The sequence below is a fragment of the Petaurus breviceps genome, unplaced genomic scaffold (assembly GCF_028583685.1).
Source record: "Petaurus breviceps papuanus isolate PSGF00001 unplaced genomic scaffold, PetGlider_PUasm1.0 90847, whole genome shotgun sequence".
In the NCBI taxonomy this organism is placed as follows: Eukaryota; Metazoa; Chordata; class Mammalia; order Diprotodontia; family Petauridae; genus Petaurus; species Petaurus breviceps.
This window is the reverse complement of record NW_027187360.1, coordinates 2400261-2413527: the sequence shown is the minus strand read 5'-3', so window position 1 is coordinate 2413527 and position 13267 is coordinate 2400261. Positions and strand designations below refer to the sequence as shown.

The 13267-nt window shown below is 41.2% G+C and overlaps 1 protein-coding gene across 1 annotated transcript in view; it reads left to right on the top strand.

Moving 5' to 3' along the window:
* Positions 1 to 13267, top strand: part of PREX1 (phosphatidylinositol-3,4,5-trisphosphate dependent Rac exchange factor 1) — a 245713-nt gene that overhangs the window by 188455 nt on the left and 43991 nt on the right. Inside the window, exons 15-18 of the mRNA XM_069072366.1 lie at positions 2088 to 2160; positions 4448 to 4590; positions 8977 to 9069; positions 12512 to 12660. Coding sequence (XP_068928467.1) covers positions 2088 to 2160; positions 4448 to 4590; positions 8977 to 9069; positions 12512 to 12660 — 458 coding nt within the window. The remainder of the gene's footprint in view (positions 1 to 2087; positions 2161 to 4447; positions 4591 to 8976; positions 9070 to 12511; positions 12661 to 13267) is intronic.

Below are 13267 nucleotides of genomic sequence, written 5' to 3'. Positions count from 1 at the left end.
TGCTGCCTTCTGGGTTCGTTGTTATTGTTGTTGTGTCTTTGAGATGGTACCTTCTTTCCATCTAGGCAGCACTGCGTCTGGGTTCTGGGAGTACAAAGATTAAAAAAACTACTCTCTCAGTTTATAAGGCATTTATAATTCCCTGAAGAGCATATGTAATGATCAAATGAGACATAGTAGAAAATCTTTGGGTGGTTTTAAAATCTTCTCTCCCTGCCCTCTTCTATCTAATCTGTTGCTCAGCCCTGATGATCCTACCTCTTTGTGTCTCTTCTGGCACTCTATTCTCACTGCTCTGACCCTAGTACATCTGTCACCCATCGGGACTATTAGAGTGACCTCCTTAAAGGTCTTCCCTTTTCCACTTTCTTTTCCCTTTACTCCATCCTGCTGCTGCCAGAATGCTTAGTTGTTTTTTAAACTATATACTGTATTTATTTGTGAGCATCTTTTTGCTGTTGTGTTAAGTGTAATCTCTTTAATGCAGTGATTGATTTGCTTTTGTATTTGGATCCCCAGTACTTAGCACAGCCCCTGACATGGAACAGATGCTTAAGATACACTCTTAGATTAATTGAGTGATCAGTCCGTTGTCAAGTGCTGTCAGTTTTCCCTCACATTTTTTCCTTTTATCTTCCTACCTCATGTCACTACTCTTGTTTAAGTCTTTATCACCTCTCATTACAACCCCTTAAGTGAACTCCTGCTTCCCCAGTGGCTTCTTCTGGAATCTCTCTTCCATATAACTATTGAAATTATTTTCCTAACACACCAATCTGACCAGATCATACCTTTGCTTGAAAACTTTCAGTGGCTTCCTGTTATGTCTGGGATAAAGCTCGAGCTCCTCAGCCTACCATTTAAAGCCTTTTGCAATCTGGCTTCCATTTAGCACTGTCCTGCTCCCCTTTATCTCCACCACCCTTGCTCCAGCTTGCTCATTCTTCTGTGTACATCTTATCATGTCGCTTCTCTGTTCAGAAAACTTTAGTGGCTCCCTATTTCCTCCCCATGTCTCTCCTTGGAATTCAAAGACCTCTGTGTTTCGATACCATCTTTAAATTTCTAACTTTATCTTTTGTTACTCCCTTCTACTCCTGCTCTAACTAATCTGGACTTCTTTCTGCCTCCTGAATTTGCCATTTATTCTTCCCCTTCATGCCTTGGCTAAGACTGATCCCCTATACCTAGAATGCTATCCTTTTATTTTTTTCTATAGGTTATATATGTGTAATAGTGTAAAACGTATCCATAATATTCATGTTGTAAAAGAAAACATAGACAAAAAAACCTCAAGAAAATTAAAGAAAGTTAAAAAAAACAACAAAAGTCGCTTCAGTCTGTATTTAGACACCCTCAGTTATTTCCCTGGGGATTTTTCTTCCTAAGTCCTTCAGAGATATCATGGGTCCTTATACTGCTGAGAATAGCTAAGTCATAGAATGCTGTCCTTTTTTAACCCAATCAGATGCCGCCACTGCTGTGGAACCTTTCCCAATCTCCTTGTTAACCAGCGTCCTCCAGTTTAGTCCAGTTCACTTTCACAAGCATCTATCAGCACCTATTTGGGTGCAAAGCTCTGTGCTAGAAGCTGGGGGAGTAACATAGATAAAAAATGAGTGAAAAAAACCTCTGCCCTCCAGGAGCTTATAATGTCCTAAGACTTCTCAGACCTCACAACGTACTTGGCTTTATACTTTTCTTATTGTGGATTATTTGCTGAGTGATTCTGGGTAAGTCACCTTTTAGACTATAAGTTTCAGAGAAAGTATCACCTTGAATTGGTAGAGGGGGCCTCTTCATCCAAGAGATCCTTACAACAATGAAATCGCAGGTTTAGTTGCTATCTCTGGTTCTATTTGTATAATTTTGGACCATAATTATTTATCCTCTTTGACTGTTAGCTCCAGAAGGGTAGGGATTATATCTTTTTTAACCTTTATTTCCTCCATCACCCAAACCAGTTTCTGTACACAGAAAATGCTTGTTTAATGTTTTTGAAAGAATAATATGTATAAATCACCATGTAATTATAATTTGTTATCATCATCATCTTATTTGTATTAATGCTATCCTCTCCTCACCAGGGAGACTGCCAGACAAGGGAAGAAGCTGTGGCTCTGGGTGTCGGACTCTGCAACAATGGCTTCATGCACCATGGTAATTCTCCTGATCTTTTTCCTACCCCCACTTCATTTACCTCAGTGAAGTTCTGGTCTCCAGGGCTGGAACAGGCTTCTCAATGGAGAGTTAGCAAGATGAGGCATCTTGCTCTGTCCCTTCACCCTTGTCACCTTTGTCTTTTATGTGGAGCTCATCCTCATTAGACCAGGTCATTGCTGCAGAACCCATCATTCCAAGAAACAGTCAGATTACAGATGAATGCATTAGCAAATTACCCGATGACCTTTTCTGTATAGTTCTTAGATCCATTGTCCAGATCTGTTCACTTCTAGATTGTTTTGTTTTAGGAAGGACACAGAAAGTGAGTCTAGAGTAGGACAGACAGGGAAGGAAGGCCTCATCTGCTGGAGGGTTGGAGGCCATGCCATATGAAGATTGGTTCAAGGAACCTAGGCATGGTTACCCTGGAAAAGAGATGAAGACTTGGGAAGAAGGGAGAGAGGATGACCATTTGTCATGTTGTAGATGGGAATTCTTGCTCAAGTATGGTTTGGGTTAGATGACCTCTGAGGAGCCTTCTAATATTGAGATTTTGCAGTTATGTGGGTTAGGCTCTAGTGTAGGTCTCTGGATGCTGGAAAAGTGAGGTAGACCATGCCAAACCCCCATTCTGCATTTGACACTCAGGTAATATAGATACAAGGGAAGAAACAAATTCTGGGACTGTTCCTCAGCAGTTGTATGATGACAGCAAGTTTACTTTTGTTGACCCCAGACTGGTGTAATGAAATGGTCATTAGACTCAGAGTCAGAAGATTTTAATCCAGCCTTGACTCTGCCCTTTTCATGCTATGTGATCATGGGCCTCTGTTGCTTCCTTCAGTGAAATGAGAAGCTAATCTCCAATGGTCTTTTTGCCTCTAACATTCCGTGTTTTTAAGATTCCTTCAAGTGTTGGTATTCTGTACTCCAAGGACTGGTCTTTCCAGTCGTTTTCTTTTGTGTTCTCTATTCTAAGGCCCTTTCTAATTCTTAGTCTCCATGTATCTGTTTATTTATAGGTATTAACTATAAGGCATGTTCCCTCTTGGGAAGCAGGACACACCCAGGCAAAGATAAAGCATGATTTCTGAATGTGTATGACATAGTCATAGGAGGGGGAATGAGTGGCCAATGCCTGTTCTTCCAGGCTCTACTACCCTATGTTTTGAGGTTGGGCCTCACCCTTCTGTTTGGGCTTTGGCTTTTTCATTTTCGGTTGTATTTGTGGCCTTGGGGACAGTCTGTCATGAGACAGTTCCTATAGCCTGGGGCCACTCATCTTGCCATTTCATCCCTTCTGTTCCTCAGGGATCATCAGGGTGCATTCTGTGGGACCCACCCCCTCAGAATGTCCTCAGCCCAAAGGCATCCCTGAAATAACTGCTCAGGACAGGCCTGTAATTTTTCTGGTAGCCACATACAAAGGGAGCTTGGCTCTGATTGGTGGGAGGGTCTAGGCTCTGGGCAGAGCTGTCAGGAATCATGGCTCAGATCAAAGTGGGGTCTAGGAATGTCTCCTTGTGAGTGCTATTTGGAATGAAGGGTGTATTTGAGACTGCCACATAGATCATTTCCCTGAATTGGCCTGGCTTTCTCAGTCTTAGATTAGGTGGTTAGATTAGATTAGATTAGACCCACAGACTGAGAGATGGAAGGGACCTTAGAACAGAAGTCACTAAATAATTATTAAGTATCGAGTATATATCAGGCACTCTGGTACGTGCTGGAGGTACAGAGGAAAGGCATAAGACAATCCCTGACCTCGAAAAGTTCACAATCTGTCGGGGAAAAGAACACATTAAAACACACTGAAAGTTGGTGGGGGTGAGGGTGGAGTTACACAGCATACAGAACATGGAAATTTACATTTGGAAGAATCCTTAGAACATAGAACTTAGAATGTTAGAGAAAAGGAGAAAGAAACAGTGTCATTCAGTGACTCCCTCCTGCTTTGATTATATTAGGAAAGCTGTGAAATTCCTATCTCCTGTCATGTCTCTCTGAAATGGCTCATTTTGCCTTCTTGAAGGGTAGTTCATTAATATCTTGGGACTTTGGGAGACTAGCTTGTGAAGCTAAGGGCATGGAGAGCAATGAGGATTAAAGCATTTTTTAATTTGGGGGGTGGGGTTCCTGCTCATTCTAGGGATAGCAAGTTCCACTGTCTAGACAGAACAGTGCTTGTCTGCAAAACATGAGAGTTATTGATTTCTGGGCCCCTAAAGGCTTCAAACACATGCCTAACTGTATTCTTTCCTTGTGTGTGTTCATATGGGTCCAGTCCTAGAGAAGAGTGAGTTCAGAGATGAGTCCCAGTACTTCCGCTTTCATGCTGATGAAGAGATGGAAGGGACGAGCTCCAAGAGCAAGCTGCTTCGAAATGACTTCAAGCTGGTGGAGAACATTCTGGCCAGGAGTCTTCTGGTAGGAGCTCTGCTGGAGAGTAGTGTGTTAGTCTGATCCTGGCGTTGCCCTTGGCCCCCAGCCCCACTCTTAAAATCAGGGCTCTCTTCCAGTTTATTTCAAAGTTGACCTAGTGGATGCCTTTGAATTTTCTGTTCACTCTTTCTTTTTTTTTTATGAAGCATTTACGGAGTGGCCACTCTTTACATGGCATGGTTTTAGATGCCACCTTATATATACCACAGTTCTAGATATCATCATGTCGATGGCCCTCCCTCACTCAAATCAAAGTCAACTGCAAGTCATGTCATCATTTCCCTGATGCCATGGTCCTCTTTGAAAGCAAAGGACAAACACAAAAACCTGTAAATGGCACAGCTCTAGGCACCGCTACATGTAAAGGAAAAGCTTTTTATTAAAAGGCATGTTGCATGGCACCACTCTGTATACCATTGTGTACACAGCCCGATGCTGCGTGTCACCACATACAGGACTCTGAGTGCTGTTACATAAATAATGTCTGCATATACACAGCACAGCTCTAGGCACCACTACATGTAAAGGAAAGGTTTATTATTAAAAGGCTGTCTGCATATGCACAGCACAGTTCTAGGCACCGCTACATGTAAAGGAAAGGCTTATTATTAAAAGGCATGTTGCATGGCACCACTCTGTATACCATTGTGTACACAGCCCGATGCTGCGTGTCACCACATACAGGACTCTGAGTGCTTTACATAAATAATGTCTGCATATGCACAGCACAGCTCTAGGCACCGCTACATGTAAAGGAAAGGCTTATTATTAAAAGGCATGTTCCATGGCACCACTCTGTATGCCATTGTGTACACAGCCTGATGCTGTGTGTCACCACATACAGGACTCTTGAGTGCCGTTACATAAATAATGTCTGCATATACACAGCACAGTTCTAGGCACCACTACATTTGTGATATGTCATTGCTGTCCAGTTGCTTTGTTTGTGTTTGACTTTCTAAAAATCACCCCATTTGGCGTTTTTTTGGAAAAGATAACAGAGTGGTTTGCTATTTCCTTCTTTCAGCTCATTTTATAGATGAGGAAGCTGAGGCAAACAAGGTTAAGTGACTTGCCCATGGTCACATAACTAGTAAGTGTCTAAGGCCAGATTTGAACTCAGGTCCTCCTGACTCCAGGCCTGGCATTCTATCTAGGTGGGTACCACCTAGCTGCCTACATATATAGTGTACATGTATATATACACATGCATATGTAGAACCATGTCATGTACATGTACACTACAGGCATGGCATATATGTTATGTATACATGACAGGGTTCTGGAGGTCACTGTATGTGGTACAGTTCTAGGTACGACTGGATATAGGACAAAGATCAGGGGGAGGGAATATGTCCTCATGTCACAGTCTTACATGCTGCTGTGTCTACAGCATTATTCCAGGTACATTGCCATTATATAAACTCTTGCTTCTGCACACTGCTGGGTATATAACAAGGCTGGTGGTGTTAATATGTATGTTCCTATATCCTGGGACCAGTCTTCCTGCCATTTCACCCCTTCTGCTCCCCAAAGGACCATCAGGTTGCATTCTGTGGGACCCACACCTTCAGAATGTCCTCAGCCATTAGTCAGCTATGAAGCAAATACTGGTAGCTATTCTGGATACTAAGTAAGATGGTGATGTGGTCTATGTCTTGAAGCAACTTCCCATCAAAGTTGGGGAAAGGAAAGGTGAACTTATAGCTAATTCTTGCCAAAATGAATTCATAAGGAATGGTATTATTGTAAATGAGTGACTGGGTTCCGTGTACTCTCGAGGGGGGGTGGATATGGAAGCCAGAAGGACTTAGTGGAGTGCTGACATCAAACTCTGGACAGGCCTCCAGGGGCAGATGATCATCTAAGGATGGAGAGGAAATAATTTGGCTGACAGGCCTCTTGTTTCTCCATCTGTCATCTCAAGCAGTGGTTCTCCACTTGTTTCTACCCTCTAGTTTCATTCAACAAACATTTATTAAGGATTTTTTTTTTTAAAGCAATTGGGGTTAAGTAACTTGCACAAGGTTACACGGCCAGTTATTTCTGGATGTGGTGCTGAGTGTCTGAGCCAGGGATTCGATCTCCAGGTCATCTCAACACTGGAGCCGGTGCTCTTAGTCACTGAGCCACCTGGCCGCCCCTTATTAAGGATTTTCTGTGTGTGCTATGGATATGAAGGCAAAATATACAGTCCTTACCCTCAGAGAGCTTTCACCGTAATGTAGTGAGGGAAGGTTATCACATATGTACAGGTAAGTACATACATAGTAACATAGAAAGGGAGAAGGCTTCCACATCTGCAGGGACTAGGAAAGGCTTCAAGTAGCAGGCAGCACCCGAGCTTCACCGTGAAGGAAAATAAGGATTCTGAGAGTCTAAATTTGAGCATACATTCTGCAATTGGAATGAAGGCGCCTTGGGTTTGACAAAGAGACTATCAGTTTCTTTGCTCATTTTATCTCATTTGGTGGCAGTTGACTCTACAAATGAGTGATTAAGAGCACCCACATGTCCACACTAGACAGGGGAAAATCAAACCTATGCACAAGTTGGTTTCCCAAAGGACGTCTGTTAAAGGAATATTTTAATTAAATTAGGCTTTTCTGCTGCCTGGAGAGGGGAGTAGGATGTCTCATGAGGTTTCTGACTCTGCTTTTAGATTGGGACTATATGGTATGACATGCCTCCAGATATCGTTGGTGACACATTTCAAAGATGACTTCCTAATGTTTCCTTTTTGGGTAGGAAAAGTCCCATTCATGTCTGATGTATGTTACAAGTGCTCTGTCCTTTTTAGGGCTTCCTGGATAGTGATTTTTGGAGAGCCATATGTTATCTGCTGTCTCCACTCAAAGGTGTATACATAGGGATCTTTGAGAGCAGTAATTGGTTGAGGAGGATGAAATTAAGAAAGTGGAATTTCCCTTGTTATCCTTTTTTTTTTGGAGGGCAATTGGGGTTAAGTAACTTGCCCAAGGTCACATGGCTAGTTTTTGTGTTAAGTATCTGAGGCCGGTTTTGAACTCAGGTCCTCCTGACTCCAGGGAAGGTGCTCTATTCACTGTGCCACCTAGCCTTGATTTACTCGTAAGTTGTCTAATGAGGGATATGGAGAGACATCTATTTGCCCTAGATACCTGCCTTAGCTCTCTATGGTTATTCTTGGGCAACAATGGGTAGACTTTGATAGGTTTTCTGGGTGAAAACAAAAAAACCAGGAACAATGGACATTTAAAGGATGCATACCAATTATCTGGTATCACCTTGGGTTGCTGTCTCATGTAAGGAATTAATGGCCTTAGAGACCTAAAGTGCTACCTTCTACAGGAACCCTTTCCCAATCTTTATTCTAGTGCCTCCCTTCTAGTGATTATTTCCTATTTGTGCTGCATGTAGCTTTTTTTGTACATAATTGTCCACATATTTGTTTGTATGTAACTGCCTTCTCCCTTAGATTGTAAGCTCCTCGAGGGCAGGCCTTTCTTTGTATCTGCAGTGCTTAGCACAACGCCTGGCACATGCTTACCTTTTTTTGATGGGGGCAGGGAGGATTCTACAATATGTAGAATGCCACAGGTCTGGGTGGAATCAGCTCCCCATGTACAAAGATCCCCAGAAAGGGATAAAGGATAAAAACCTTATTTATTAATATAGCTATGAGTATATATATGTTTCTAACAACAATAGCAATTCATTTATATTCCTTGGAATGAGGAAGAATAGCACTTGTAGTTAAAGAATTCTAATAAGCAAAATCATAATTTTATACATGATTGTGATTAGATGTTTCATACATATATGTATACAGACATAGAGGAGTACAGAACTACAGAGAAATTATGGAAAGTATTGCAGAAGTAAGAGCTAATGAGAAGAGAGTGTAGTCCTGTTAAGGGAGAATGGACCACAGAAATATTTGAAGAGGAAATTCTCAGTTTTGGGACCAAAGTGACTGAAAGGTAGCATGGAGGGGGTGGTTTATTATGAAATAAAAATAGGTTGGAACCAGATTGGAGAAGATTTTCAATATTACTCTGTATTTTAATATGAAATAAAAATATGAAAAATAAATATGAAATAAAAATTAAAAAATTAATATGAAATAAAAGTAGGTTGGCACCAGATTGGAGAGGACTTTCAATACCAGTCTGAATTTTATCCTAGAAGCAGCAGAGTCTCTGAAGGCTTTTTGAGCAAGAGAGTAACATGTTCAAGACAAGTGATGTTACCTAGGTGGTGACTGCTCTGGTTTCTTTTCTCAGATCCTTTGTCTGTCATGGGCTTTGGAGGTGCTTCCTGGGTGTTGTGATATCGGGGCCAGTGGCACTTAGTAACCTCACTAATTTGTCTTCTTCTTTGACTTCCCAGATATTACCTCAAGAGGATGATTATGGCTTTGACATAGAAGAAAAGAACAAGGTGATCATGGTGAAATCGGTCCAGAGAGGTTCACTGGCTGAGGTGAGATATTCCAGGGTGGGTACAGAGAACTAACTTGCCTTAGAAGTGAGCCAAGGAAAATAGCTTCCAGTGTGATCTCATGACATAAAAGGAAGGGGGAGGCTGTCTAGAGTAATGGAAAGAACACTGTCAGGAGAGCTGGTCAGAGTTCCAGCTCTGTCACTGACTCATTAGTGACCCTCTGGTTCTAGTTCATTGAATCATTAGATCATACAGATGGAAGGAGTCTTAAGAGATATTCTAGTCTCATTTAAACAGGAGGAAACTGAACTACATGGAGGAGGAGACATGGCATACAGGATGCAAGTACTATAAAAGAGATTTGAAGCCAAGGCTTCTAAATTCATATTCAGTACCCACTCCGCCATATAGATCAAGTCTGCTACACCTTCCATGTATGTGATGTTGGGGGCTACAGTGAAGAGTAGTGGGAGATTTGCAGATGCCACTGCTGACTGACTGTCCTGTTGCTTTTTGGAGGGCAGTTGGGGTTAAGTGACTTTCCCAAGGTCTCACAGCTAGTTTTTGTGTTAAGTGTCTGAGGCCAGATTTGAACTCAGGTCCTCCTGACTCCAGGGCCGGTGCTGTATTCACTGCGCCACCTAGCTGGCTGCCCCTGACTGTCTTTTTAGCTTCAGTTTTCTAATCTATTGAGTGAATACATAATAATTCTTCATTCTTTACCTCAGAACAATCTTGTGAGGACAGCAATTTGTATACCTTAAAGAATTAAGTAGATTTAAATTTTATCTGTGCAGACAGTAGGTGACCTTGAGCCAGTCACTAAGCCTCTGTGGCCGAGGCACAGAATCACTGAATCTCAGAGCCTCAGAGTTGTACAAAGCTTCTCAGAAGGCGTGTAGTGGTCCTGCTTGTTTGTGTCTCTCCAAGAACAAATGCTTCATTGACAGTCCTTTTGGCATCGCTATCGCTAGGCCCTCTTCTCAGCCACAATCTTCTTTTGTAACCGGTAATCTACAGATTATCTACCAGTAATCGATGCATGAGCTGTATCAGACAACAAAATGGATATCTCAGTGTTCGCACCCCTCATTCAGAAGCATGCTTCATCCTTGAGTTCTCTAGAATTGTGGTTTGCCATTACATTGCTCAGAGCTCTCAAATCTTTCAAAGTTGTTTTTCATTAAAATGTTGTAGTCACTGTGTAAATTATTTTCCTGGTTCTGTTCACTTCATTCTTCATTGCTGGATTTCTCCAAATCTACCCCTTTCCTCATTTTTTTATGGTGCAAAATATTCCATTACATTTATATACTACAGTTTGTTCAATCATTCAGCCCCAATTGATTGGCACTTCCTTAGTTTCCAGGTTTTGTTTCAACAAAAAGCACATATATTCTTGCGCATAGACTTCTTTTCCCTTTCTCCTTTATCTCTTCAGAGGTGTTGCTGGGTTGAAGGGTATGTGTGATTTAGTGGTATTTTTAGTCTAATTCCAAATTGTTTTCTATGACAGTAGACCATAGAAATGACTGGACCAATTCACAGCTCTACTGACAGTACATTACTATGCCTGTCCTGCCTTCACTTCAGCAGCTCCCTCCAACAATTCCAAACAAGATAACAAAAATCTTTGCCAATATGATAGATGGAATCTCAAATATGTTATTATTTGCTTTTCTCTTATTGCATTTTTCACAGGGTTGTCGATAGCTTCTTCTTTTCACAAATTACCTGTTCATATACTTTGATGATTTATATGTAAGGGAGTGCTCTTGTTCGTATATATTTGAATTAGATCCCTATATATCGTGGATTTTAGAACATTATTAGCAAAGTCTGATGAAAAGATCCTTCCCAGTTAATTGTAAAAATTAGGAAATTTTAACTGTAATGATTGTGCAAAAAAGCATTTCAATTTTTGCATAATGACATGGTCTGGACCTGTGATTTTTCTTTTATGTAGAGAACCCAGGATCTCTCAGTACAGGACTGGCATTTTATAGCCTGCAAATTATAATCTTTTAAAAGAGTTGCCTAAGGCTTTGATGTGAACCTCAAATTAGAAATGGACTCTTATATGCCACATATTAATCTGGTTCAGGCCATATTTGCAACCTGTTTGATATCTCTGGCCTGTAGCACTGAGATGTTAAGCAACTTTCCTAGGGTCACAGAGCCTTCATGTATCAGGAGCAGAACTTAAGCCCAGCTATAAGGCCAGCTTTGTCTGGACTATGCCATTCTACTTCTCTTTTCAATTTGATGCCATTAAAATGATCCAGTTTATATCCTGTCAGTTTTATCCGTTCTGTGGTCAAGAACTCTTCCTGTGACCATAGTAGCAAAAGGGATCTCCTTCCTTGCTTCCAATCTGATTATGATATAACCTTTTATATCTGTGTCATACATCCATGGGGATTATTATGGCATATGGTATAAAATCTTATTTAAACTTAATTTCTGCCAGATTGCTTTCCAGTTTTCCCAGCAGTAATCTGTAACATATAGTGTTGACCACTTTGTTAAGTGTGCAATGCGGTATTGCCAGATCTCTTACTTCCCACTTTTTTCTTCCACTATTGACCTTTGGTTTCACCAGATGAATTTCCCCTACATTCTGAGCAAGCTCTGAACCAGATCAGCTAAAATGGGCTTCTGAGAAACTCTGTGAGAGAAAGCTAGGTCTGGGAAACTCTGCTTAAAGAAGCAGGTCATATTGGGGAAGTGGGTCACTGTGACTATCACCATCTGAGGCATATCCTTTCTTTTGACTGACTGTTCTCAGGGAGGGACCAGCCACTGTTACTCTTCTTAACCTGTTCCCCTTGCCCCATCATAGCTAGTCTTCTTAAGAGGTTAAAGAGCACTGGACATTAAATCAGACACTCTTAATATTTTTACTTTATCTCTAGGACTCTGGACAAGTCAGTTAACTCATCTATATAATGAAGATTCTAAAGGCATTTTGTGAGGATCAAAGTCAGCATGATGTGCTAGAGAGAAGGGAATTTAGAATCAGAAGACTCAGGTTCAGATTATGGCTCTGCTACCTAATACTTTGGTGACCTTGTCATATCACTTCATCTCCCTTGACCTCAGTTTCCTCACCTGTAAAATGAAAGACCAGGACCGAATGTTCGAAGTCTGTGAGCCTGTGATTTTCCTTCTGACCTGAAGATCCACGGTAGCGTAGGGTGGTGGAAGGAGCACAGAACACAGAATTAGGGCACTGGGATTCACCTTTGGACTCTGCTGCTTAACTGGGAAAGTCAGTCATCCTCTCTGGTCCTCAGTTTCTCCAGCTGTGAAATGGAGAAAATGATACTTGTACTACCTTTGGCACAGGATTGTTATGAAGCAAGTACTTTGCTAACCTAACTGTAGAAATCTGAGCGATAATTATTATTTAAAGTACCACAGGAGTATCCGTAGTTGGACTGTTATTCTCTCTGTAACTGAGTGTGTCTATTCCCTATAGATGGCTGGCCTGCAAGTAGGAAGGAAGATCTATTCTATCAACGAGGACCTTGTATTTCTACGACCTTTTTCAGAGGTGGAGGCCATCCTCAACCAGTCATTCTGTTCTCGTCGGCCCCTACGCCTCCTTGTGGCCAGCAAGGCCAAAGAGTAAGTGTCCGAGTTTTCTGGGTGATGCTGGCTGCCATGGTGGTGACATTCTGAGAGCTTGGTTAAAGAGGATTTGGGGAATGAGGTGAAGATGATGATGATGAAGATGATGATGATGATGATATAATATAATATAACATAATGTAATGTCACCTACAACATAATATATAATATATAACAGCATAACTGGGTAACATTACAATCTAATACAATTTGCTATGGAAAAGAAAACCACCAGACTCCAAACATTTCTCAAATGTTTATCTCCACCTTTCTGCCTCTGTAAATAGGATCTGGTAAATGTACTTGCTGTTGTAGTCTAATGGAAAAGGGCACCAGGTGGGATTTCAGGAGTCTTATTAGCTTTGCTGTTAATTTATTTGAGGCAAGTTACTTTCCCTCTCTAGGCCTTGGTTTCATCATTTTTAAAATGAAAAAGTTGATCGGGGGGTTAGCTTAAGATCTCTTATAGTTTCTTAAAATTCTGTGAGATACACAAATACACACACATACACATGCATGCATGCATTCTTTCACATATCTCTCTCTCTCTCTCTCTCATCTATCTATCTATCTATCTATCTATCTATCTATCTATCTATCTATC